The sequence below is a fragment of the Paralichthys olivaceus genome, chromosome 4 (assembly GCF_024713975.1).
Source record: "Paralichthys olivaceus isolate ysfri-2021 chromosome 4, ASM2471397v2, whole genome shotgun sequence".
NCBI classification, from domain to species: Eukaryota; Metazoa; Chordata; class Actinopteri; order Pleuronectiformes; family Paralichthyidae; genus Paralichthys; species Paralichthys olivaceus.
The window spans coordinates 16839747-16862473 of NC_091096.1; the positions used below are offsets into that span (position 1 = coordinate 16839747).

Below are 22727 nucleotides of genomic sequence, written 5' to 3' on the forward strand. Positions count from 1 at the left end.
CTTGAAAGCAGGGCAGACAAACCTGCATACAAATGTTGTGACGCACAAGTTTATTTGTGTTACAGTGTATACAGAAATATGGTGTGATTTCAGAATTCCTGCAGCTACTGTTTGGCCTTCAGTCAAACTCGACTCAGGTGAATCCAGGAATAGGAGTCACCAGAGTGTGAACTATCTGAGGAAGCACCTTGTTTCCAATAGCACTTTGAATTTAAAAGGGTGCGGGCCAACACTGATAAGCTTCTGCTCTGCAAACAAAAAATTGATCATGAGATTTTCTTGAGGGCAAAGGTCGCTGTATCTTTCTCTGCTGGTCATGCCTGTTGGAGAACGTGCTAATGAACTTGCACATACAGTTGATGCATGCACACACATATAACCACACACATAAAGGTTAAGCGTGACTGATTAGATTAAAAATTATGGGCTAATTAATGTGTATCTTGGGAGAGCTGTGCAGCATGCTTAATAAAGCACACAGCCTCAGTTGAGTAGAGAACATGACAAAAACATAAGTGCTGTTAATTCCCGGTATAGGATTAATTTAAACGGTACACTAGGATAGCTCCATTACTCCCTGCTTAATTCAGTTCAGCGTAAAGCTAATGATAAAACCTCTGCCAGTGTCTCATAAATTATTGAAGGTTGGGACTCGCTGTTACAAAACATCTGCAAAACCCAGACTGTCACTTGTTTGAAAGTCAAATTTTAAACATTGAAGAGGGGTAAGGAAAAATATGGATCATAATATATAGGAAACCTCACAGCTGTAGTGTGTGTATCAGGTGCGGGGTCCAGAGTCAAATCCATGCGAGAGGGAAATCAGCCGATGAAATAAGCACCAGTAAAGTCAATTGTGGAGACGATGGAGTGACAAGTGCAGCTGGAGGCTACTTCGCATTCTGGGTGAGGCCTGTGTGTCATATTCTGCACTGCTCTGTTTCAGCTCACACTTTAATAAAATGAAACAAGTTGCTCCCGTTCACAGACCATGTGTCATTACTTGAGTGTGTGCGTCCACTTTGTTTTGGGTTGTTTTGAGCGGATTAAAAAAACAAAAAAAAAAACACCACATTTCTGATGTGACCTCTGCCAGACTTTCTGGTGGCTATCGACCAGCAGATCCATTTGTTTTCCAGGCATTACAGACGTTGTCCATTTCTATCACATTACTTTGACAGAAATTGAATTTCCTCTGATGCATTTTTATGTATCCTAAGTGCTGCTCTGTCCTCACTGGGAGTATAGCGTTTCCAGTGGCATGATGATGTAAAAACACTTTGGGTTTAAAGAGAAAAAAAAAGAGAAATGGGTTTTATTTTAATGTGTGTATTGATTTTCATGTTTCTTTTTTCTCTAAATGTTTTCCACATTAAGCATTGGTCCTTTGAAGCAGCATTTGGGTTTCTGGCCGTTGTCTAAAGGCTGTTTCAAAGTCTTACACCTAAGGTGACTGCAGATGCCATGCTGGACTTTCTGGCTTGTTAGGTTCCAGAAGATTGCAGACCGTAATGGCAGCACAGTGAGGATCATGCAGCTAGTCCTATCAGGGAGGCACAAACAAATAGCATGAATCTGCAGTTTTTTTCCTTCCCAGGTCTTTACTGCTTTTTACAGTTCAGGGGTTTCTTACAGGCAGTGGCTTCAACAGAGATATTTTCTATTTTGTGGATAAAGTAGTCGGTCGCAGGCTCAGTTTCAGCAATTTGCCCCAGAGTTGCAAACAGTATCTTATCTAGCCCATCTCGTTAAACACGCCATGGGTCCCGTATGGGATATTGACGGGGACCTCAGCTCTGCCCAGCTCAGTGAAGGTCTTGGCATCAAGGACGAGGAGGAAAGTACTTTTCTCCTGGAAACAGAGAAGATTAAAAAATGTTATGTAAAGAAAAAAGGTCACGGACCACCTTCCACGCAATAATGATGGTGAAAGTAGTAAACCATTTGTCTCTGTGTCAGATACAATATAATGTCAGTATTAGAGTAATGTTGTCACTGCTAAAGTTAACGTCTTCAGCTTCTCTTCTAGGTGGTTGTTGTTGTTGTTGTTGTTGTTGTTAACTTACTTCTCTGGGTGTGATGATAACTGACAAAACCACTCCATCATCTTCCTCAGTTGCTTTGGGCGAAGCAACAAAGACAGGCTCAGACGGGAACAAGCCGGGATAACGCCACACCTAGACCGGAAAGATTACATAAACATCTCCCTTTTTACTCTGAGCTGTTTCATGTTAGGAAACCGACTCCCAACCTATTGCCCCCACTCTAATAGAGAAAACTTTGATGTGATAATACCCTGCTCAGATAACAATAATCAGTCTTTGAGCGATAGCGAACCTTAAGCTCCTTGGTGTGGACATCCATCTTGAGCAGGGAGTCGCTGAAGACGTGCCCGAAGCCGCAGGAGTAAAAGTAGCGGTAGGGTCGGCCATTGTAGCGGTCGTAGTTGATCTGAGGGAACTCTAGGCCGCCGTACTGCAGCAGCTCATCATCGTAAAGCTCTTCGTGGGTCATGAACACCTGGAGGGTCAAAAATCTGTATTTTACTTATCCATACAACTTTTATATTTTGGCCACATTTGCTGTTGACTGGTAGTTTTTATCTGTTGTGGCCGAGACATCTCACACAAGCACATTTACAGAAACGTGAATGCAAGAGCCACAACACAACTGCAAAAGCCACACAACGGAAACACAAACACAATGGAAATGAGCGGTCAATGACAATGAACCTACAGCAATCAAGTGAGCCGTCATTGGTGAAAAGCTGGACAAGCCAGTTGCCACCTTAAAATTGTCTATTCAAGCTGTTTCGATACATGTGCTTGGAGCGCCAGAAAAAAAGGACGGACCTTTACCATGACACCTCAAATGGCCAAGCATAGCATTTTATGCGGTGGCTAGCTTGACCAGGTTTTCAGGAATGACAGCAGGAGGTCTTGGCTTTTGTAGTTTCAAGTCGTTTTTTTCCGTTCCTGTGCTTGTGTGAGAAGTCTCAGCCACCGTATCTGTCTGCTGTAAGTCATGAAATTACTATCTGGCAGAAGGTACCTTCAGTGTCTCATCATGCTGGATAATTGCAGTGTGGAGGTGAAACTTTATTCATAATGACTACAGGCCTCATTCTTTCCATGATTCCAGGAATACCAGATCATGTAATGCACAGTTAAACATGATTCATCATATCTACTGTATGTACATGTTAAATCCCACCTCTCCTGGTTTCGTCTTCTTCGCTGTGGCTTTATAGTTATGCAGAGTGACAAGGTTTTGGTCCAGAGGAGTTTTTTCATCCACGTTCAGCGGCAGGATGTATCTCCTCGGAAGGTTTCTGCACAACGAGTTGTAAAACTGCCAAAAGAAATCAGAGAGGCATGAAAATTTGCGAGCGTGGCTCCATTGCTGAACCTCAGGATAAAAAATACTGACACAAAATCATGTTTTAACTCGGCGGTAATATTGTTTGGAGGCCTTTTTGTGTTATTTTGGGATAAGTGTGCTTTGATTGAAGTACACACACTGCAACATGTTGGAAATCACAAAGACTTCAAAAGCTTGTTGCATCACAAACGTACCAGTTTAATAGTTTAATAGTCTACATTCAGACATAAGAACAAATAAGATTGGTTTATCTCTGCATAAGAGACAAACTTTACTTTAGAGATGACCTGTGGGAAGAAAGTTTTCACATCAGACCATGTGGCCCTGGGCGATCAATGCACTAGAATTAAAAAACACAAATAGACACAACACATGCAAATGATGGGAGCATCATTAATTTGTGTGAGTATTAAGTTGTGTTATAAGTATTTGGTTATGTTATGAATATTAGGTTGTGTTGCGAGTATCTGGTAGTATTGTTTCGTGAGTATCTGGTTGTACTGTTTTGTGAGTATTGGATGGTTATGTTTTGGGTATTTAGTTGTGTTGAGCTAATCTGTTGGTGTTATTTGGTTGTGTTGTGTCTTTTTGCATGTGCGTTCTCAGGGCCACCGTAAGTGCAACAGAATTCTCAGTCGCACTGCGTTTACCTTGTCAATCTCCTCTCCTGATTGGCTGCGGAGGTTCTCCAGCGTGAAGTCTCCAATGACGTCACCATCGTCCCCACAGCACATGTCCATAACCAAGAAGCCGTTGTCCTCATAAGCATTGATCTGATGCAGTGTGAACATGGGTGCTGCAAAGTACCTCACTTCACTCTCCTGTTGGAACAGTCAGGACACAGAATCACAACATATTAACAAAATAATATGAAGGGACACAAATGCTTTTGGAAACACAATCTTGACACTGTTGTTGTACCTTCACAGTTTGAAAGCTTAATGGGTATTCTGTTTAATGAGATGAGAAAATTGAGAATAGAATGTATGGCATCAGAGTAGGACTTCATCAACACAAATGAAAAGATTAGCTGACAACTTTCCTTTTTCTGTTCCGGCCATTCAGCAGCTGGACGTGTGTGTTTCCTGTATGTGCATGACTGTGCAGTCAAGTAGTTTGAACCCACCTTGCCAGTGTGCCTGTTGACCAGGTGGAAGATGGTGTTATACTGAGGCTCCCAGGTCATGACTTTATGAAAACTCTTTCCCTGGATTCTGTACAGCATGAACTTCAGCAGGTCCAGCTTGATCGGCTGCTCGATGAACACGATGTAGTTTTCCGACATGACTGGAAAAGGTGTAAATGAGGGAGCAGAAGCCAGCATTAAAAACTACAACTCTAGGGAGGTCCTCACACATATCAAACTCGAGAAGATTAGATTCTCGCTGGCAGGTTCTGGTACTGCTTTTAACAAAACCTGGCAGCCTTTCCTAGAGTACTTAAACAGATCCACTATTCACCCAGAAAGCGACTAGATGCCCCCCCCCCCAACTTTGTACTAGTTACTACTCTCTATTATCTCAACAACAAATTTTATTTTATTTTATTCCTATCTTTTATTTATTTTTTTTTTTTTTGGTAATGTAAAGTATGTATGGTTTAATTATGCAATTATTTAACTTTTCCTTTGTTTTGTTTTTGGTCAGTGGGTGGGAAGGGTTAAGGGTTAAATGTGGTTCATAGAAGCCGTTCTGGCTCAGCTCAATCACATTGTTGTTATCACCATACATCGTGTAGGGCATCCTACCGCTATTGTCTATTGCTAAGAATTTCTGCATATACTGTATGTGTGATTTATTGCTGTAAATGAACGAAAAAACGAATAAAAAGATGTGAAAAAAAAAAAAAAAAAAACTACAACTCTTATTTAGCATGTTTTCATCACATTTCATCAAACATCATCAATCACACTCGAACTCGTTAGATCTCCTGGGTCATGGTGGGATACAACATTTAGATTTGATAAGTGTATAAGGCGTTAGTGCAGTGCTGATTCTGTGGTGCCCTGTACAACTGTGCAATGTTGCATCAGTTGGGAGATTTCTTGGTGCCCGACAGTCTGGCAGTGCGAGGGTGGTCTGCAGGAAATATAGACCGAGATGTAATCAGGGAACTGGTGCAGTAGAAAAAAACTAAATGGAGCAACCTGGCATTGGATCAGTCAGAGCGATGAAGTTGTGCTGCCATTACTGCATCACTTTAATGTTTTATTATTAAACAAACTGCTCGGCCTTCAGCTGATTCTTAACATCCAGTCATATTCATACTGGTTTGACCACCATAACTTGACTCATCCACATTCTCACTCTGCAGCTTAACATCCACATTATGTGCTTAGCTTTTGATACTGTTGACTGTATTAAGATCTAACGATTATGTTTTAGTTGATAACGATGATTAGTTCTCCCAGCAGAAGTCTATTCTGACAGCTCCCTCACAAATGGTTTCCAAAGGGTCTTAAAAAGTGAAAAATTCACATTTAGGGAGGTCTTGATTTTTATTAAAGTTCATGTAATGCTTCCTCTGTTGCGCTTATGGTCAGGGTTATTTTTTAGAGAAATGCTTTGGGGACATGAAACTTTGTGATGTCTTCATGTGTAGTAGTTCTTTTTTGCAATACAGATTTTAACATGCTGTTATAAAACTACAAACAAGACCAACATGGGACTAACAACTGCTTACAAACACAGGTCAGAATTCATCTCAGTGCACTCGGCTTTGAGAAAGACTATGGGTACAGACTGTCTGCCTGTAGTGTGAGAGATAACTTGATGTTTCGAGAGTTATTCTCTACTTGGCTACTTCAGCTCTCTTCAATAATGAGAAAGTAAATCAAGGATTCAAGTATGAGGAATAAATTGTGGGACTCTGATATTTCTTCATGTCCGTTTTACTTGACGTAGGTCCAACATTTCATTCATTACGCTCTTGAAAAATTGACTTGATGAAACCTGCAGAGACCCTGAGCAGAGCTTTTTGGGCCAAATCAATCTTTATTAACTGCTACATTTGTTTTAAGTGTCTCTGACTGAATTGTAGACATATGATTTATTACACTTATATAACTTATAGAAATAAAAACCTCATGATCGTTAAAACGCAATAGCACAAATTACGTGTATGTCGGTAACTGTGCTTTGACAGAGTGGAAGAGTAAGTGTGCGTGAGTCAGAGGCAGAGAGATAGTGAGAGCTGAACCGAAAGACAAAGGAACTGTGATTGACAAAGAGAAGCAGGACAAGACTAGAATTCAAATGAGTAATTAATAACAGCGTGAAAAAAAAAATAACACTGTGATGCTCTCTTTCAGTGAAGCAGACTCATCCTGCCAGTGCAGACAAAAAGAATTCTCTGATTTTGTTAATTCCACTTTAGTATACATCCAGCATACAGACTACTTAAAGAAGGTGTGGCCTGTTTGTTATGCTGCAGAGTGTATCTCACCAAAGCTGTGATAATAGGAAGGTTTCCTAGGTTCAGCTGCTCGGATGGAGCAAATCACTTTGGCTCCGCTCAGGTCCGCTGAGTCCTCCAATGGAACCTTGTCCTCAGGAGGAGGCACACGGATGATGTTGTAGAAGAAACCTAGAAAGTTAATATTGTACAGTATGTGTGAGGTTGGATAACATAAAGATGTGTACATAAATACACAAGACATATAGCCTTATGGTTGGTGAGTAGGGAGTGAGAGGATTACCGCTTTTGCCGTAGGAGTTGCCCATGTTGTATGTGGCCCCCTCTTGGTCATAGTGTGGATGAGCTGTAGCTGAGTTGACAGCTATGTATTGAGTCCAGTCCACCTTAAATGCACAGCATCATTAGCTTTGTCGTCCTAACAGTCCCCCATCTTCCTCGTCTTAACCCTCTGACTCTTCAGCAGCACGAGCATTCAAAAGAGACTTTTGTATTTGATGCACGGACTGACCTTCTCCTTTGTCTCCAGACTCTGTGGATCTACTCGCCGCATGTAGTTGGTTTCTGTGCTGACATAATAGTCTCCCTTGTATTTTACAAAGTTCACACTGGCGTTGTCTGTGGCCTCTGTTCACACATGCAGATGTCAGGAAGAAATGAAATATGGCACTACACAACTTCAGAGGACATGACATACATACATACATACATCAACTTACATTGATTTTCTGGAGACTTTCTCTAACCTTAACCTTCGTTAGTACTTGACTAACCCTAATGCTTAAACCTAACTCCATTGTACTAACTTTTCCTAACCTAAACGTAACTTTATCCTCATCAAATCTTATCTTAACCTACATCTAACCTTAACATAACCTTAACTTAGAATCATGTCTTTACCTTAAAATTGAATGATTTTACTAAATGGGTAATTGCGTTTTGTCCCCATAAGGAAGAAAAGTCCCCATAATGTGACTAAGTAAAAATATTTAAGTCCCCACAACACATACAATACCTCAATCACACACATACACCAACAAATATATTTTTCCTTTTACCTTGGAAGGAAACATTATAATGAAACATCAGCTTTCATTAGGCTACAGCCGCGATATGCAATGCAGCTAGTCAAGGACAGTGCTAAAACAAAAATGCAATATGCAATATGTAAAGAAGACAGACATACTGGGAATCTGAAAGCGTGAAAAGAAGCGAGCGAAGATGTTCTTGCAGGGATCAGGCATCGCCATTGTCCCAAACTCTGACACTACAATGCGGTTCTTCTCTGAGTTCTTGACATATGAGTCACTTTGCAGGAAGCGGCTGCTGTATGTGACACTGCCCTCGCAGATGTGGAACCGGTGCATCATGGCCATGCCGTCAAACCAGTGGGTGTATCTAAGAGGAAAAACAAAAATAACTGAAATTTCCAACAGGGTATTTGTGTAAGACAAAATAGAGAGAATGAAGGGAACCGCGTGAGACAGAAATACTACTTTTGAGGGAATAAATTCTTTGTTAAATATAGGAAGGATTTTTTTATTATTATTATTATAATATTGAGAATAATTTGTCATGGTCGATGGGTTAAAAGCTTGCGTGGCTCAATAACTGACAGCTGAAACCATTTGAATATGAACGTTGCCTCTGCAGATAATTCACATAATTTCTCCCAACTGTAAAATCTTGAATAATTTAGTTAATGTCCATTAAAAGAAACAGATTCAGATCACAGGTCATAGTGGTGGCATTTAGTCTGCTGACTCATATTGTTACGTCCATCAAGTACCACGCAATTAACTCTTTGTTTACACATCAGGGATCCAGGATTTTATTGACTATCTTGAAATTTTTTCAAAATTTTTCCTTGATTTCTCAGAGAATAATTCATTGATCCTATTGAAAGGAATCAGACATGTTTCGGAGACTGTTATTCATAGGTGTGTGCAATGTGCTGCAAATCTAAAATATGTAGTGAATTTATACGTGGTTTCATTAAGGGAGACTGTTGTCCTTGGTGGAGGTATGTACTCTACTGAGTGCCATCATTGTCTTCTGTTAATCTACTGTTGCTGTTAAAGCACAAGAGATAATTTCAAACCTTATTGTCATGTGTCGTTTGTATATTTTTTTTGTTTGACCACACTGGTGTTTAGGTCAACAGTAAGTTTCAGCCCTGTTCTTCTGTGTTGTACTTCCATTGTTAAAAAATCAAGTTTTACCATTTTGTAAATCATCATGCCAATAAAGCTGACCCTATCTACCTTTAACTTTATTCATCTTTGTTTAACTTTTAACAGTGTTCCTTAAATACCTGTCTTTCCCAAATTCAAACTTCCCAGGACCATTTCTCAAGAAGCTCCCGTTGATCCACATTGGAACAGTTCCCTTGATGGTGGTGGGGATGGGATCGGGCGTTTCTTCCACAGAACGCACCAGAGGAGCCACGCTCTCCAGCCCTTTGGCCTGCGGGCATCGCTGCCTGCTGGATACTGAGGAGACAAAATCATGAAAACAAGTGATTGAGCAGCTGAACTTTGGCCCTACGACTCCACACCTTCCCCTACTTTCCCACCATTTCTTTCTATCTCCCTTCATTATGTGTTTGTTTGTGTATGTGTGTGTGTGTGTGTGTGTGTGTGTGTGTGTGTGTGTGTGTGTGTGTGAACCATTTAAAACTCTTGAACTTTGAACAACTGTGAGTGAGGATGCAATTTTCTTTTCTCTAAATCAGCTGAATGCAGACTAATTATAAGACAATAGTGTTGTAAACAAATGGTGAATCACAATTTCACACCTTCTGCTATGGTCCTTCACACCTCTGTGTTTGTATTTTCAGCTTTTAACCCTCGAACTGAACAATCAAACTGATTCAAAAAAGATTTTGGGAGATAAACAGCATGCGTTCTATTGTTATGTGAAGTAATGGCTCTCGGGGGCCATGCACTTTGAATGACACCTGCACAACCTTCGATCTTATCTGTTATCCAATAACCAGTTCCCTTTCATTACCTCATATTTCACACATAATGGAGATTGTAAAATATATATGAGCTTTTACGTGATTAGCAGAAGCACATCAGTGTTGTTCAGCACAGAGCCCCACGCTGAGCTCAAGCTATTGGAGTTTTTCTGACTGCGTAAATTGTTATTGCAACCAATCACCAGTCAGAATTTTGTTCATTCCCACGACTCGAGTACAACAGACGATAAAAAACAGAATGTGCAATTGAGAGATAACCGCAACCGGCTCTAACAATCTCTTACAATGTTGACTTTGCGAGTTTTGATTGTGATTACTGCAGCATTACAAATGATGCCTGAATGTAGGCTGTCAATTTTTTTTTACTGGGGGGGGGGTTCATGTAGTTTTCTTGTCAAAATTGAGTCTTGTGAAAATCAAACAGAGACACTGATGAGCCCCAAATTGCTGTGGATAACAGCTTCAGGTATTGCTTTTTTATCTTGTTCTTTTTAAAAAACTATTGCAACAGATCAATATTTTTAGCAGTTATAGCTTTATCAACTCATTTTGTTCATGTCACCAACAGTATGTCAGTGTGCACGAAAATGACCTCGATAGAATTAGCTCTTATATTCCTGCACATTTTCTAAATTGTGTTCTTTTCATTTTTCCTGTGCAGGGACCTGACAGCCACTTCTCTCCTTTTAGTTAAGAGCTGACAATGACTAAAAGCTGCTAATGAGACATTGTGTGTATTCTTTCAGCAGCTCAGATTCTCCCAACAAGAGACCTTGAAGCAGGAACAGTACTAAATGCCAACATATCGTATTGTAAGTGCAGCTCTGATTGTGAAATGCAACAAAGTAAATTATGATTGAAAGAAAAGCTGAAGAAACCACACTAATCGAAATACACGTCTGTGTGTACACATTTCTGTGTGGAACTTGTAGATACTGATGGGGGGATAAACACACAGACATGCTACACCAAGGTTGGATTTGTAAAATGTGAAATGTTTATTCAAACAATCATGCCCTTTTCCCAAAAACAATAATAATTAAAAAAAAAAAAATCTGAAAGTGGTGTCTACTCACTGCTGTGTGTCTGGGGCTCTTTGGTGTTGGACATGGCTCGTCGTTCTGCAGATTTGATCAGACAAATGCAGAGGATTTATACAAGCCCTGAAGAAAACCTTTGGACCCAGGTTGAGGAGGTTATGTCAGACACTAAACGCAACAGTACATTGTTGACTATGACTCAATCCCAAACCAGCCCCAACTGCTGCACCACCAAGCGTCACTTCAATGCAACTTACAATACCTGCTGCAGAGAGAATAAATGATCAGAATTATGAGCCATGTTTGCACAAAGTCCAGTCTTCAGCAGTGCGGCTGTTGCACTTAACGGACTAAAACAACATCATGCTGTATTGAAGACGACTTGAAAGTAGCGATTCAGGACCATAAACTCCATGTAAAAATATTTACTGTCATTACAAATCAAGTGAGAAGTAGTCATTTGCTCATAGACTTCTATACAAAAGTTCTTCCTTTTCAGCCAAATATTCCTGAAGAATAGTCTCATCCACAGGCAGATATATCAATGCCTGGAAAAAGCCATCACACCTTATCAGATCTTTCTACAAGAACAGGCAGGAGTGGTACTATAATCATTCAGGGTCTCATTCAGAGGTTGAACATACTTTGGGATGATGAAAGCATTTCCAAACACTTACAGCGCACTGGAGGTCAGTCCAGCCTTTGCCCTTTGTCATTGCTTGTTGTGCCATCTTACACATTTTGTGCATCAAGACCGATAATACCTTGGATATAGCAGATGAGATTAACTCTGATGGAGATCTTCAGGTTCTTTGTCACGATGCACTGGCGGACGAAAAACAATTGGGAATCACATCACAGACTGGATGGTTGCTTTCCTTTGCAAATATGTGTTTTGTCTGTTGTTCCTTCATGAGCATGGCTACCTGTGGCTTCGATTTCTTTTGTCTATCTAGTCATATTTTTATTACTTATTGTTTTTGACATAGTTCCCATTTAGAGACAATATAGGCTTTTGAACTGATAACAAACGGACCGTTTTTTCCTTCATCTGTACTCTACTGAATGCCCCCGCGGATCAAGTGTATCAATACATTATGTAGAGAAAGTGAGGAGAGAGAACAATCATCACACCCATTTCTTCAAATATATGGTCCATTATCAACACTGATGTTTACTGATCCATGGTCAAATTTATCTTAGAGATATCCAAGTTGCCACAATGACAGCTAGAGTTGATGAATCTATGTGATAAGATCACATCACATGAAGCGTTTTATTTATTGTGAACAACTTTTAGTGTGATGGAAAATCACCAAAATATAACACATCTGAAGTAAATATTCACCGAAGGAATAAGAGCATCAGCATAATCCTCGAAATCTTCACCCTGAAGAGTTCTGGGTATTTGATTTGGCATTTATACTAAATATATTAAAACTTAACCTTGCCAGTGCTTGGTATCTTCTTTTCAGCACGACACTAGATCATTTTAATAAATTAAAATAATATGATTTTTCACTATCAACATATTGGATCCAAACATACACAAGACACACATGATTTTAACATGCCAGCATGACTGCAGACCCAAGAATTAAAGATAATACATAACAACATTCAAACCAAATCACGTTTTATCAACCGGTCTTTCAAAACACTTTATATGGTGCTTGCCCTCTTCTCCAGACTAATGTTAGGTGCGTAAGGAATCAGGTGAGGGGCAAGTTGTGGATGGTCCACTGGGGCAGGATTGGGGGGTAATTATAGGAGCTAATGGTGCTCATGGAGCATAAGGATGCAGGGCTGTTGCTATCTGCATTGGAGGAGGGAGAAAGGTCTGGCAAGAAAGAGGCAAATAGAACGGGGGGCAAGTTGTTGGCCTTGACCCCAACACCTCATACATGTCAGTCTAGTGGGGTGAAGTGTCTTGGGGTTACTTCTCCCTGGTCTGTTACAGTTTAAGAGGCTTTCTTGGTTGCTGCAGATTACAATGTACAGTACGTTAGCTCTCAAAGGCAATCACACTAACCTTTAACCAGAGACAAAATAATTATTAAAAAATTATTTTTTTTATAATTATATAATATAATTATATATAATTTATATTTTCCCGCTTTTGGGTTATGACATTGCTGCTTCCATCTCCATGATCATAAAACCATGAAACAACACTAAATAAGAAGATGTTTGCGTTTCAGTACCTAGCTCTGGGACAACAAAACCCACACTTTAACCTGTTCATTATTTTTTTTTTTTTTTTAAACTGGGTTTACAAAGTGAACTATCATTAATTGATTGACTCAGGCAACGGTTTACTCCCATACCTGTTTCCCAGCATTTTCAGTGGACAGGCTTTCACTTTCCATTTGCAATCCTATGTGCTGCGTTGTCTTTTCTACCGTCCCTGTGGACACATAACATTCAAAAACCATGAGAATGACTAGGAGATAAATTTGATGCACTGTGCTTCAAGTCACCTTAGTAATAAAGTGATTTATTTATCTTGTAATATCATACAGTGTAAGATTTTATTTTAGACAGAAAAAGTGCAGGTTAGAAAGGGTGTGCATCCTTGATCGAAAATATTGGACGAAGTAGAAAGATGGAGAACTTACATTTTTAAGTTGTTTCATTCATTATCCTGTTTCATGTGCACTTCCTGCATTTCTTTGGGATGGTCCTTAAAGGGATAGTTCACCCAAAAATGAAAATTCACTCACCACTATGCAGATGGAGGGGTGGTGAAGTGTTTGAGTCCCAAAAACACTTTTGGATTCTCAGGGGTAAACACAGTTGCAGCCAAATACAATACAATACAATGTTAAAAATTAGACTCAAAACGAGGCGTTTACACCATGCTACAATGTACCCTGTGAGTACCCTTGGACGAGAGGTGTACAAATATGAACACAGCTCCAGAGGAGCATATCAGAGGACATTTAGGCTAAAAAATGGTGTTAATGACGCAGTTTCAAACTTGGGCTTATGGAAACTTGGATGCAGAAATGCAGTGGACAAGGCAAAGGGATAGGTGCTGGTTTGGGATTGGGCCTGCAACATTAAACCGGGGATCATGGCTATCGAGCTACAGTAAATTGAGCTGTTGTCCCGTGTGGCTTCAATCTGACCTCAAGTCAATCTTAAGATATTCCCTTTCAGCTACCATTCTTGTTATTCATTCCACTCACCGAGATACATGCAAGACAATGACCAAAGGCCAAACCGAACAAAGATGAGAAACAAAAACACCTGAAGATGTCAAATACCAAAAGTGGTTAACCACCAGTTGTTGGCAGCAGGGCAAATCGGAGCTAGCTTAGCAACCTATGGGGACCTAAAGGAACTGTTCAGCTTTGGACCATTTAGAGTGCTATTCTGGTTGTGTTGTGCGTTGATGGGACAAATACAGGTCAATGTAGTTTTGTTTGCTAAAAGCCCACCTAACAGCCATGTCTAAGGCAAGTCAAGGCCAGATACAACTCACTTAATGGTACATTAAGGATTTTTAGTTCGAAGGTAACAGGTCTAGGTAATCCCATTAAAAGGGTCAAACGTCCTTACACATCTTTAATCATTACAGCCTGATATTATGTTGCTGCAAGAGACAAGCAATGGTCAGTCAATGCTTTGTGTGCTGGCTGGGCAAAGCTTATCAAGCTAATTTTGTAGCTAAGGCTAAAAAAAATCCCTTTTAACCAGTTCACAACTTTAGTGATCCCAATGGTGGGGATCTTTTTTTTGGATTTACTTTGGCATTTCAATTCCAAGTTAAGATTGTATAAAAAGGTTATAATTGCTAGAGACATGGAAATCTTCTTTGACTCTGATAAGATATTTTCAACTCATTGCGACTCAATACAGTTTTTAAAAATAATATATGTGAATATTTGGAGACTATCTCCTACAGAAAGTTTTTTTTCTTGTTTGCCAAGTACAAAATTATACTAATTTCTATCTTGATTCTTAACTCATCTGGACACTTATCATCCTGTTCTGGTTTCAGATCATAGTCCAATCTCATTGGACTTTTCAACTTGCTGATTTAGATAACAAAGGACAAAAGGTTCTGTGTTTTGACGCAGCGTCTCTGAAAGATGAGGCTTTTTATAAGCAGATGGAGGAACATTCTTTCTCACATCAAATGATAGGGGTGATGTGAACAATTCGATCTTTTAGGAAAGCCTAAAGGGTTATGAGATTGCACAAAACATCCTTCACATCAGCTTGGCACAAAGCACAGGAAGAAGCCCTGAAAGATGTAGAGACTAAGCATTGAAAGCAAACATGCTAATTGCCACTGCTTTATGATGCACGCCACTGTTTGCATTGTGTGGCTTTCAAATAGATTTCTTAATGTTAGCAAAGAAAATACATTTAGTACATTTCTCCAGTATCTACTTAGAAAATGAGTTCATTCAATCACCACACAGAGGGCCCTGTTTTCAAGGCTTAAAGTATTTATAATTATTTTTCATCAATCTAGTCTTTGTTGTTATTGTATACTATATATGTAAACAGTGTTTTTTTCTGCAAATGACCTTTAGTAGTCCACGTAGACTGTGCACATTTGCAGAATTTATCTAATCTCACTAGTTGTCTAGCTTCTGCAGTTTGTGTCATGTAATCTTGGTCCCTTTACACATTTTATCTAAATCAAATTATATGAAATGCTGATATCCTGCATAATTTCTAACTAACAAATCATCATTTGGGAAAAATAATCAAAAGTAACTTTTAAAATATAGGTTTAAAAAGAGTTAATAAATATTTCTTAAAAGACACTCAGTGTTCACTCAAGTAACCTGCAAATTGGAAAAACATGGCCAAGTCAGAAACAGATGTGGCAGCTCTAAAAACAACTGACTTTGAGTAGCTCCTCAGAGATTTGTGTATTAATGTGAGACATGTGTCAGTGCAGAATAACAATACTCAAAAGCAGAACATTCATATGTGAAAATAGGCAGACTAATACAGTAAAGTGGCAACACTTTTTGTAAAGGATTAATGAAAATGACAAGAAAGTAGAAAGAGTAGACAAAAAAAATGTGATGCCCGTCACTATCTATTTAGTGTTTAAAAAATGTAAAGTGTGGTTGTGCTTTTAACATTCTAAGCAGAGTAAGGTGGATACAAAATGCAGAAACAACAATAGCATCTTATCATATGCATTTAGAATTGATTAATTCAGAGTTAATTTGTTATAGAAACCCTTTTAATTACTGACACATGAGCATACCAGGCACAAACTACAGATCAGATAAACTGTTCAAGCTGTAAGCACTTTTAGACGCACTGTGTGTGTGAGACAGGCAGCGCGCTATGGTTGCACCTAGTGCCACTTCCCCTGCTACTCTCTCCCACTAAACACAAAAGAAATAAAAACCTGACAAGTACATACAAGACCTGTAGGAAGACCAGTTCGGTCATGATCAGCTTATCAAATTTAATTAAATCAGTAGCTCCCAACCTGGAAGCTTTTGAGGCGCGACAAGCCAAACATGTTGAGAAACAGCGAATTAAAACCACAGTAAACAAAGACATCAAAATGAAATAAACATATGCACTGACAATTGAAAAGCAAAGGCAGGGGATGCCGTCTGTTAGCATCAGTAGGACGGATGGTGATAAAAGCAAATCAGCAGTAGACAGCTGATGTTTGGATTTACTTCAGCCCCGTGGCTCAAAACACATCGCCTGTGTCAAATAAAGCAGCCACTGGAAAATACAGCTGTATATTCTTAAAGGCAAAAAAAAAAAAAGCTACACAACGTGGACATCAGTGGGCTCAGGATGGGCTGAACATTAGACTGTCACGACACACCAAAAGATCCAGCGCACTATGCTCAGGCACAACACACACCAGTAGTGGTAGTGTGGGATACAAAGAGGTATGCAAGTTAAAAACCACAGCTGACTGCACCCAACAGCCCCAACCTGCCACGATAATATTTACACATTATTGCAAAATCTTTCTCCTTTGCTCCACATGGAGAATGGCAATGGCCGGCAGGGTTTACTGCCTGAAAGTGATATAAACCAACCATAAACCTCACACACAGTGTCATTCAGAGTTCAGCAGCTGCTCTGATAGGGGAAGGCAGGCTGAGGTGTACCTGTTACAGACCACCGGGGTGGGGGTTCACTCATTGATCAGCCGTGATAATAGTAAGCCTCATTTCAGAACATAAAACACTGCATCTGACTGCAAATAAACATATCTCAGCAGTAAGGAGCAGATTTTGGTGATCAGAGGTTATAAGTGTCAGGTAAGGCTGACATGTTTTACTACTAGACCAACATTTAACTGAGAACATTTTCCTCATCTAGTCTCACCTTATTTTCCTGTTTAATGTACTGATCCTAGTTCAGTGTGAACCTCAGTTTGTTACCTTGTGTCATCTGCCCATTATGAATTTAACGAATGCATATGTAATCAGAAAATAAGGGAGCATCTGGACAATGCTCTGTAATAAGCTTAACAATGTTTTACAGATTTGATGAGTAATTTTAATTAGCTTTCCATTAATTGAATATCACAGCTTTAGAGAAGCTTACACATGCACAGCAAGCACATTCAGACACACATACACACAGGCTGAATGTGTCGATAGCTTGTTGTTGATGCCTTTCTTGTGTAAGTATTTTCTCTAGTCTGTAATCTACAGATGTGTAACCATTTCCAGACTTGGATTAAAACAGTGAATTCATTAGTTTTAAGTTGTAAAGCATCCACGAGGTGTACGATGGACTTCGTACTATTTTCAATGTCTGGTCTGACCTCTTTTTTAAATGCTGCAGCCCAGTTAGATTGAGCTAAATTTACAAAGTTTAGATGTGTTTTCTTGCAGCAAAGATACAGAAGAGAGCAACAAATCTGTGTCTTTTTTTAAAAGAATATAACTCAGTTTGGTGTCTAAACAGATAAATTGTTCCATCTAGTGGTGAGCAGGGAAATTAAACGAGTCATGAGCAAAAAGTCCAGTGAGTTCATCTGAAGGAGAATCACGAAAATGTTGTTTTTAATGTTGAACTAGTCCAGAGATACAGCTCTTAAAACAGCAGGGGAGGGGAATCTGGCCTCAGTGACATCATCTTTTCGAAACAGAGTTCTCTCATTATAACATCATTATAAACAAACACATTGTGTTCACACACTGACTATTCCTCAGCACCTATTCTACTGACTCAACATGCTTATTGCATATTTTCTTCAACTTTATTTTGTTGAATTTCACCCAAGCTGCCTCTGACAGATTTATGTCTGCATGCTGAGTCACCTCAGGCCTGCACACTCTGACATTTTCATACCTCAGGAGTTGTGTGTGTGCCCTCCAAGTCTCATAACTTATTAAACTTCTGCTTGTTCAGGTAGTTATTACCAACCTCATGATACATGGGTCAGTGTTTAGAGCGGTGCACTTAACTTCATGTTGTCAAATGTGCTGTATAGAAAAATACTGAGAATGTCTCAATATGAAACATATTGAGTTACATGTTCGATTATACATCTGGTCACGGAAAACCTTTCACTCTCCCGGTGCTGCAGAATTCACAGCAGATTTTCACTGTGTACGTTGTAAGATGCCAAAAAAAGGATGGCGTTCCTGTCAATATAATCTGCACCGATGACACCATCTGTTTCTCATTGTCCTGGTTATTTATCATCGTAATGCCTCTTAGTTTGATTTTTGTTTTATATTAAGGAGTAAACAGGTCAGTGCCAGTAATCCAGATGTTGGCTTCCCATGCTGTTATGCAAGCAGTTAATCCCAGGTTTCAGGGAAGAGACTGTCATGAAAAGCAGTAAAGGTAAGTTTAAATGCAGCATATGTATGATTTGCCTCCTGCATTCTGCAAAAACAATACACATGCTCTGTATGTATAAAAAAAAAAAAAGCTGTAAACACACATGTGCAACACATGGTAGTGGAGCATGCATTATCATGACACAGAGTTCATGGGAAATGTCCCAGAAAATGCACCTGTGCGACTCGAGTACTGGCCTTCATTGCCATTGGTCCATTTTCACCCACTGGAAACCATTGATAAACCAATAGTAGAGTGTTTTCTCCCATTTGGAGCGGGCGTTGCCTGTGGTGGAAAGTTTAAAAGCGAGTGTGTGTCCTGCTGTCCCTCAGCAGAAGCATCAATCAACATGATCCCCATTGTGCTGGCCTCAGTGCTCATCGCTAGCGGTAAGAACATCTGGCATTCTCCAAGTCTGTGTGGAATTGTTTGTGCGTGTTCTCAAATTTGTGTGAGTGAGTGTGCGTGCACAAATCTCACCACACAAGGAGCTCAGTTCTCAATTCTCTGCAATTCTGTACTGAAAAGGAAAATAATGTGGTTTGTGCCTGATGTAGGAGTATAAAATAATTTCTCTTTCTCCTCTCTCATGTCCACCACACATGTCCACCATCTCCCCCTTATGAAGCCCTTGGGTGCGGCACCCCATCCATTGAGCCCATGAATTCCCGTGTGGTCAATGGAGTCGATGCCAAGCCCCACAGCTGGCCCTGGCAGGTATGCTAATATACGCACACATCTGTCAATGGTCTTTTTTTTAAATGTATTTACTGGTAAGTCTGGAGGGTCCAGCATCTGGCTATTATATGTTAGACCCAGTGGTTATTAAAAGCTATAAATATTTAAATGGTGTTTTTTATTTAAATCAGCAAATTATGACATGTCCATGCATCCACATACCTGCCTCTTACTGGGTCCTTTGCCATCTCCAGATCTCCCTGCAGTATGAGAGGGACGGTCAATGGAGGCACACGTGTGGGGGATCTCTGATTGCTGCCAACTGGGTCATGACAGCTGCACACTGCATCAAGTACGAGCAGCAGAGGAACATAAATAAACAAACAAACAAACAAAAAAAAACCTTACACATCACATACAAAAATATCTCATTGTGACTATATTGTACTTTTTCTGAACCACACTACTAATCTTATTCTCAACCCTGAATTATTCACAATCCTTGATGAAATGAGGGTTAGAAAAGTTATGATGTCCCTCTCAAAAAAAAAAAAAAAAAAATTTAACTCATCAAATCATCAGATTGTCTCTGCACCCTGGCCTCAAAACTCTGCTCTGTCCTGCAGCACCAAGCTCTCCTACAGGGTGTTTGTGGGCAAACACAACCTGTTGGAGGAGGAGCCTGCCTCTCAGGCCATCCTGCCTGAGAAGATGATTGTCCATGAGAAATGGAACTCCATCTTCGTGGCCCTCGGGTAAGACAAGCACCGGCGTGTACAGTACAGAATGCACGGCTGGGTCTCCTGCTGTGACATACAGTCCATCATAATCTAATACGGTCGGTGTTCGATGTGACAAAGAGTACTGAGGCTCAGACTTGATTCATTCACTTCGGTCCAGCTCCTGCTTTTGACACAAGTTCTCCATCTTCATTCATCTCAGATTCCGCTACAACATAAATAAAGACAACAGTGGAGCTTTTTCAAAATGCTACGACGTTGTTCACCTTTAAATACGCAGCTGGCCAAGTTTTTCCCACAGTGGAAACCTAGAGAGATAAGATTTTCCTTTCAGTTGATTTATTTGTATGTGCAGATATGGTACAGTACAGGTTGCACTCATGCATTTGCTTCAAATAACATTGTATGAACTTAATTTATTCCCAAGGCTTTTACTTTTGTTTTACTGTTTATTATTTGTGTGTCTACCTCAATATACTTCAGAATTAAAGGTTGAATGAATAAATAAATAAATGACTTTTCTCTCTGCTTGTCTTTCTTTCAGAAACGACATTGCTCTGATCAAGCTGTCAGAGCCTGTGACTTTGAGTAACCAGGTGCAGCTGGCATGTATCCCTGCTGCCGGCACTCTTCTCCCCAACCTGTACCCCTGCTACATCACCGGATGGGGCAGGCTGTACAGTAAGTTGTTTTGGAGGGCTGTTGCTGTGTTTATGTGCCTGTCATTGCATTTTCTCTCAGCTTTGCATCTCAGAAATGTCTTCATGCTAGTGTCCTCAAGAGTTCTAGACTTGTGTGCCGGCGTGATGTTTTTTGGATTTATAACTAGCGTGAGTGTCTGTGTGATCAGAGTTACCCAGGGAAACCTCCAAAGTTGGGACGAAAATCACATTCATGTCATTTTCGCAGAAACTTTTTTCCCGAGGAAGGTGGTGGGGGGGTTACTTCTAAATTGAAAATTTGGGGCTCGGGGGAAATGCTATAAAGCAGATTTGACAGACGGCTAGTGTATGTGGATGGTAATAGACTCTGCCTGTGTGTTTTAGCTGGAGGCCCCATCGCTGATAAGCTGCAGCAGGCTCTGATGCCTGTGGCTGATCATGCCACCTGCTCCCAGCCTGACTGGTGGGGTTTTGCTGTCAGGGACAGCATGGTGTGTGCCGGCGGGGATGGAATCGTGGGTGGATGCAACGTAAGCTTGTTTTTCATGTGTTTTAATGTGATTGAGCAAAGAAAAATGAAGTTCAAGTTATTTTTTAAATGAATGGCAATGTTGCCCTCAATGATGCCCCTCGAAAAAATGTGTACAGAAAGGTAGTGAGTGTGTTCAAATGAAGATGGGAGGGGGATTTTTCTTTATGTTCCAATTATACTTGAACAAACATTGGTTGTCAGAGTTGCACCTACCAGTCTCCCAGTACCTCCACCAAATGAATAAAACACAAGCTCACCGCCTCTCTCTCCGTGTCCAGGGAGACTCTGGCGGCCCCCTTAACTGCAAGAACAGCCAGGGAGCCTGGGAAGTCCACGGCATTGCCAGCTTCGTCTCCGGCCTTGGCTGCAACTACGTGAAGAAACCCACTGTCTTCACCCGTGTCTCTGCTTTCAACGACTGGATCGACATGGTGAAAAAAAAACACACGCACACGCAAGCAGTATTAATATCTGTTCTGAATTAACATTTCCATTGTCTTAATGCCGTTCCCCTTTTTTCAAAGAATTACTAAATCTTTTGTCTTCTCAGGTTATGATGAACAACTAAAGAAGATGAAGTCTCAATAAAAATAAGACCCAGAAAACTGTATTTTCTTTGTGTCTCAATACCCACCAGATTACAGCAAACCCACATGTGATGAACTACATCCAGATGCACAGTAAATGAACAATGGGCTTTATTTAAGTCACATGACAGACCCTGACTCTTCCCTTGTCTTTGGAGGTTTTCTGGAAATGAATACAATGTAAACAAATGTCCAGCAGGTGTCCTCATACACTTGTGATCGGGGATTGGTTGTGACAGCTCTCAGAGAAAGGGACAATGTGCAAACTCCAACAAATAGATGTGATTCACTGCAAATAGCCCGCATAAAACGAGCAGGCGATTCAGTTGCATAGAGGATGATTAGAGTGAATCATGTGTGTGTGTGTGTGTGTGTGTGTGTGTGTGTGTGTGTGTGTGTGTGTGTGTGTGTGTGTGTCAGCTCCTTGACTTTAAATATGAATCTAATATCCCTGCTTGAAACTGGCCCAGTTTGTCTTCATGCCCTCTCAACATAAACCCATATTTCTCATCTGGGACGTCTCTTTCCTCATGATATCAGACGGAGGCAGCGGCCAGAATGTCAAAGTTAAGATTACCACTTCTGTCTGATTTTTCTGTTTAGAGAGTGGAGAGGGAAAAATTAAGAGGGGAATTAAATTGGCTCCGACTTCTTTCTTTTATGTCTCATTCTTTACTCTTTTGTCTGTGTCACATTTGCAAGTCTTGCACGCGCACACAGATAACTTTTGACCGGGAATGGAGGTGTGATCACACATGACACATCCTGCAAGAGCAAGTAATGACTGTCTGTGTGCATGCATGTGTGTGTGTGTGGTGCATATACACAGTATATCAGTAGCAGACAAAAGAGAGGCAGGGAGTTTCACTGTGTCCTCACGTCTACATTTGAATGCATTTCT

General features: G+C 40.2%; 2 protein-coding genes across 5 annotated transcripts; one reads left to right on the forward strand and one right to left on the reverse strand.

The window, feature by feature from the left end:
* Positions 1-33: 33 nt before the first annotated feature.
* Positions 34-19668, reverse strand: bco2l (beta-carotene 15, 15-dioxygenase 2, like). Of its 4 annotated transcripts, XR_011240908.1 has the most exons (14): positions 19528-19659; positions 10855-10899; positions 9110-9287; positions 7982-8193; positions 7307-7422; positions 7079-7181; positions 6826-6966; positions 4508-4668; positions 4032-4202; positions 3214-3351; positions 2338-2520; positions 2067-2177; positions 1634-1852; positions 34-1543 (listed from the first exon to the last, which is right to left on the reverse strand). XR_011240908.1 is itself a non-coding variant. In XM_020094000.2 (13 exons), the coding sequence occupies exons 2-13, from the start codon at positions 10886-10888 to the stop codon at positions 1736-1738; spliced, it is 1665 nt and encodes a 554-aa protein (XP_019949559.1). In that variant the 5' UTR covers positions 10889-10899; positions 19528-19659; the 3' UTR covers positions 34-1735. The 4 variants fall into 4 exon arrangements, 3 of the variants coding, with proteins under 3 accessions (XP_019949559.1, XP_069380042.1, XP_019949560.1); XM_020094000.2 differs by having other exon boundaries at positions 34-1852; XM_069523941.1 differs by lacking the exon at positions 19528-19659 and adding an exon at positions 11583-11640 and having other exon boundaries at positions 34-1852.
* ela3l (elastase 3 like) lies at positions 18887-21844 on the forward strand. The gene is made up of 8 exons (XM_020094002.2): positions 18887-19016; positions 19256-19344; positions 19560-19657; positions 19932-20060; positions 20590-20726; positions 21092-21237; positions 21518-21670; positions 21790-21844. The coding sequence occupies exons 1-8, from the start codon at positions 18977-18979 to the stop codon at positions 21805-21807; spliced, it is 810 nt and encodes a 269-aa protein (XP_019949561.1). The 5' UTR covers positions 18887-18976; the 3' UTR covers positions 21808-21844.
* The last annotated feature ends 883 nt before the right edge of the window (positions 21845-22727 follow it).

Coding starts and splice junctions, on each gene's coding strand:
- ela3l (XM_020094002.2), top strand. CDS start 18,977: ATGATCCCCATTGTGCTGGCCTCAGTGCTCATCGCTAGCG. Junction 20,061..20,589: donor TCCATCTTCGTGGCCCTCGG/GTAAGACAAGCA, acceptor TCTTTCTTTCAG/AAACGACATTGCTCTGATCA. Junction 21,238..21,517: donor GAATCGTGGGTGGATGCAAC/GTAAGCTTGTTT, acceptor CTCCGTGTCCAG/GGAGACTCTGGCGGCCCCCT.
- bco2l (XM_020094000.2), bottom strand. CDS start 10,888: ATGTCCAACACCAAAGAGCCCCAGACACACAGCA. Junction 6,967..7,078: donor CAACTCCTACGGCAAAAGCG/GTAATCCTCTCA, acceptor TTAACTTTCTAG/GTTTCTTCTACAACATCATC. Junction 2,521..3,213: donor AGAAGACGAAACCAGGAGAG/GTGGGATTTAAC, acceptor TTGACCCTCCAG/GTGTTCATGACCCACGAAGA.